Genomic DNA, 3,934 nt, shown 5'->3' on the forward strand with positions numbered 1-3,934 from the left:
CCACTCCCCACACACCCCCTCCCAGGCTCCCACTCCCCACACACCCCAAGCTCCTTTGCCTTTATTGTCCTCACTGGCAGCCAACACTCTGTGCATCTACTGCCTTCAGGAACACTCCACAGGTGTGAACTGAGCACCGACTATGTGCCAGCCATGCTCCATCTGTAACTGTTCACCTCGCCTCTAGGACATAAGTGCCACGAAGCTGGGATTTTAATGTTCTGTTTATAGCTATGTTTCCAGCCCCTGGGCTTGTGCCCGGGCACATAATAGCTGCTCAATAAATGTTTGTTGGATGACTGAATGAACTGAATGAAAGGCCATTTTAGCATCCGCTAAGTGGTTCTCTTCGACATCAGCAGCTCTCTCCTGTCTGCAACTGCAGGGGGCTGGAAGAAGGTGCAGTAACTCGGGCTTTCATGAAGCCTCCTCATCTTCTTCATCTACTTCCTCTGGTTTCTTCTTCAGGGTCCACCTGGCATGAGGGGCTCCCCCGGTCCTCCAGGACCTATTGTAAGTATCCCTGGTATCCTGGTGTGTTTGGACAGATCTCAGAAAGTCCTAACCCAAACAGCATTCTGCAGCCAGGCAGGGACACACTACCATTACTGTCCCGTCATGAGAGCATCTTTTGGGGCTGTGCTCGCCCACTTGGAATTCCCTGAAGCACCCTGCTCTGCCCCACTCCCTGTGGGGCCACTTAGGGAAGGCCCTCGGGGGGCACGCATTTGGGTCCATCTCTTCCCTGTTGTGTTTAGTACCACACTAGGGACTCAAGTAGCCCTACAACCAGCATGGAGCATGCTGTGCAGCCAGATCTCTCTCCACTCAACCTTAACACTAGTTCTAGAAGGGCCTGGGATGGTGCCCTCCATAGCTCTATGGAGGCCTCTCTAGGGAAGGCTACAAATGCCAAGCCAGGGGTCTTTACCCAGAATTCACAGGGATGTTGGTGAAGCAGGAAAGATGTGGCTAGAAAAATGGAAAGTGCTGATAATATGTTCTTTGGTGAAGAAAAATGGAGGCCTTGGGGCTACACACCTAAGGGACCTTGGTGGTTGGGTGATGGGGGAGGGGTGCAGAACCAATATGAAGGCACTTTGCAATCCACCAAAGGCAGACTTGGGGAGCCCTGGGAAGAGTTTCCTGGCTGGGGAGGCTGCTGCTATCTCTGCCTGTCAGGACCCCGCTTAGGGTAACAGTGGCCACCTTCTGCTAAGATTCCTTTTCAGTGACCTTGAAAAACTCCCACCAAAGCTCCCAACTGCAGATTATGCCTCTAGGCTCCCCCAGTGACGGCTCTTGTGAGATGTGACCTGCCTGTTTCTCCCACCAGGGCCCCCCAGGTTTTCCTGGTGCTGTTGGCTCCCCCGGATTGCCCGTAAGAACCTAGCAGCACTCCGCCCCCCTCCCTGCCAGTCAGGTCTCTGTGGCTTCCGCTTGTCCCCCACTCCTCTTGTGCCATCTCCTCTACCCCCTCCGTGTCCTGGTGTTTCTGTTCATTGTCCCCCACAGGCATGGTAGCTAACGACACAGGTTCCCGTAAGTCCCAGTGGCTTGGCTCTCTGGTCTCTGACATCTCTCCACCCTCTCTAGGCCTCTCCAGCACTTTCTCCTACGTTCTCTCCTTCAGTCCCTCCATTTTCCTTTTCCTATTCCCCCAAGCCCACACGTCATTTCCTGTCTGTCCCCCAAGCCTCTTTAGCTTCTCACTGGAAGTTGGTGCCTCTAGGAAGGGAGCCCCTTTATCTCTCGAGTCTCTCTCCTGCCTCCTGCTTCCCACCACTGCTCTGTGGACTGAAGATTTGCTGAAAGTAGTTCTTGGAGCCCTGCCAGGCACCTGGCTCTGCGCCCGGCAGAGATGCCAAAGCTTTAGGGCCTCACACTGCAGGCTGGCACAGGTCAGCTGCCCTGCTGCCTGGTAGGACTGTCCAGAGGCGCTCTGGGGATTTACAGGCAGCTCTGTGTGCACCCTTCCCTGCGGCTAGAGGAAACCCATAGCCTCCTCTTCTTCCCTCTTCCTTGGCTCAAGGCCGAGTCTGCTCCAAGGCTGGGCATGTGGTGCCAGCCTGTTGGGTTTCTGGTGTTAGGGCCCTGCCCCACTGTGCCTAGGGCCTTGGGCTGATCCTTCTGCCAGGTGTCGTTAATTGCTCTGTCTTGTCAGTGTCATTGTCACAGGTGTGTTTAAATCACAACCCCCTCCCCATCCTCATTGTTGCTCTCTCTTGGGTCCCGGAAGCTAAACCCCTTGTTTGTTGGATTCGTGCTCCCCAGCTGGCTCCTGCCCTCCCAGGAGTGATGGAGGCAGGGCCAGAGCCCCTCCTTGTCACATTTCCATCTGTTTCCGCGTCTTCATCCCTGGCCGGACCATGTCTGTTTCTGTTTGCTTGGGTGAAGGGGCCATCTGTCTGTCTAGCCATCTGTCTTGTGTCATGGAGAGGTTTGGGTACCACTTCTAGCAGGTATGAGGGAGAAGGGGGTGGCCGAGATGTTTTCAGTGTTGGAGCTGTGGAGATCAGGGCGAGGAGTGAGGGGCTTTGATTGAAACTGATGTCCCTCTCTCTGCTGCTGAGCGCATGGGACTGCTCTGGAGAGAGCCCTCTTGTGCCTGTCCCTTGTACGCCAAAGATTGTTATTCGGGCTTGGGTGGGAACTGGGAAAGGTAAGTGATGTGGTGACACTGAGAAGATCATTTGTGGAGACAGCTATCCTGACAGCTTCCCCTCTGAAGGAGCACACATCTCCTGAAGGGATCCCATAGCCTCCGCAGTAGAATACGGCAGTGACGGTGGCCTGGGAGCTGCCCTGTCTACTGCTCCCTTGGAGGGGTGTGTCTCTACTGCTGCCTCTCTGGAAGCCGAGCTCTGGAGAAGCACCCATATGTTTAGACTTACCCTTCCAGAGTATACCACAGACAGTCACTTTGCCAGGGACACTGGGTTACCACTAGTCACCTTTGTCCAGAGTGGGAAGAGGCAGGCATGGGGCAGGGGAGAGCCTGGGCTAGGTTAGGGATTAGCCTCCTCTGCAGCTTCTCATGGTTTCTCTCTCTCTAAGGGTCTTCAAGGGGAGCGAGGCCTCACGGGCCTGACTGGAGACAAAGGAGAACCGGTAAGAAGAGGCCTGAGGAGCCGGGTGGAGCTTGGCGGAGGGGCGACCACTGAGTAGTAGAGAGGGGCCTTCTTGTGAAACCCTCAGCCCCGATCCAGAAGCGCTGAGGGCTACAAAAGAAAGGGCTGCACACGCCTTGGATCTAAGCAACTGGGTGTCCATGTGCGCCTACACCCTGGGTGTCCATACAGCCCCGGGTGCTGCATACCACTGCTAGTGGGCCTCTCCTTCCCTCAGCCCACAGCACTCGTGTTCCCTTCTTGTATGCCTGGTCCTCCCTACCTTACTCTGGTGAGCCTGGGGCTTGACACCTAGCCGAGAGAACCTGGGCTTGGGAAATGGCCCAGAGTAGCAACTATACATGGTGGATGGCAGAGCCAGGAATTCAGGCCTGGGTCACAGAAATGTTGAGGGCTGGTCCATCATCATGTCTGCCTTTCTTTGCAGGGTCCTCCAGGACAACCTGGTTACCCAGGTGCCATGGGCCCCCCAGGACTGCCTGTGAGTAAGAGAGCTCTGCTTCCGGGGGTACGGGAGGTACAGGCTGGTGGTGAGAACAGGGTCAGACAGGGTGCCCCTCGACTGTGTTCCTTCTTTCCCAGCATGCAGTCTTTGCCAGGCCATCCATGTAGACCCCCTACCCCACTTTGGTTCCCTTTGTAATATGGCTGGTCCCTACCATTTTGATGGAGGGAAGGAAGGGGGACACTGTTGGAAGCCACTATGAATCCCAGGCTTGGGAAGAACTGAGATTTGCTTCCCAAGTTTTGGGGGAAAGAGAGAGAGAGAGAGAGAGAGAGAGAGAGAGAGAGAGAGAGAGAGA

The 3,934-nt window shown here is 55.4% G+C and overlaps 1 protein-coding gene across 4 annotated transcripts in view; it reads left to right on the forward strand.

Moving 5' to 3' along the window:
• The window catches only part of Col16a1 (collagen type XVI alpha 1 chain), a 52,487-nt gene that overhangs the window by 32,918 nt on the left and 15,635 nt on the right, over positions 1 to 3,934 (forward strand). For 3 of the 4 annotated variants that reach the window (XM_028759736.1, XM_028759735.1, XM_028759738.1), the window contains 4 exons: positions 469 to 513; positions 1,337 to 1,381; positions 3,058 to 3,111; positions 3,559 to 3,612. In XM_028759736.1, the coding sequence (XP_028615569.1) occupies positions 469 to 513; positions 1,337 to 1,381; positions 3,058 to 3,111; positions 3,559 to 3,612 (198 nt within the window). The remainder of the gene's footprint in view (positions 1 to 468; positions 514 to 1,336; positions 1,382 to 3,057; positions 3,112 to 3,558; positions 3,613 to 3,934) is intronic. The other variant, XM_028759737.1, reaches the window with a different exon arrangement.

The sequence above is a fragment of the Grammomys surdaster genome, unplaced genomic scaffold, assembly GCF_004785775.1.
Source record: "Grammomys surdaster isolate TR1022 unplaced genomic scaffold, NIH_TR_1.0 126313, whole genome shotgun sequence".
Classification (NCBI taxonomy): domain Eukaryota; kingdom Metazoa; phylum Chordata; class Mammalia; order Rodentia; family Muridae; genus Grammomys; species Grammomys surdaster.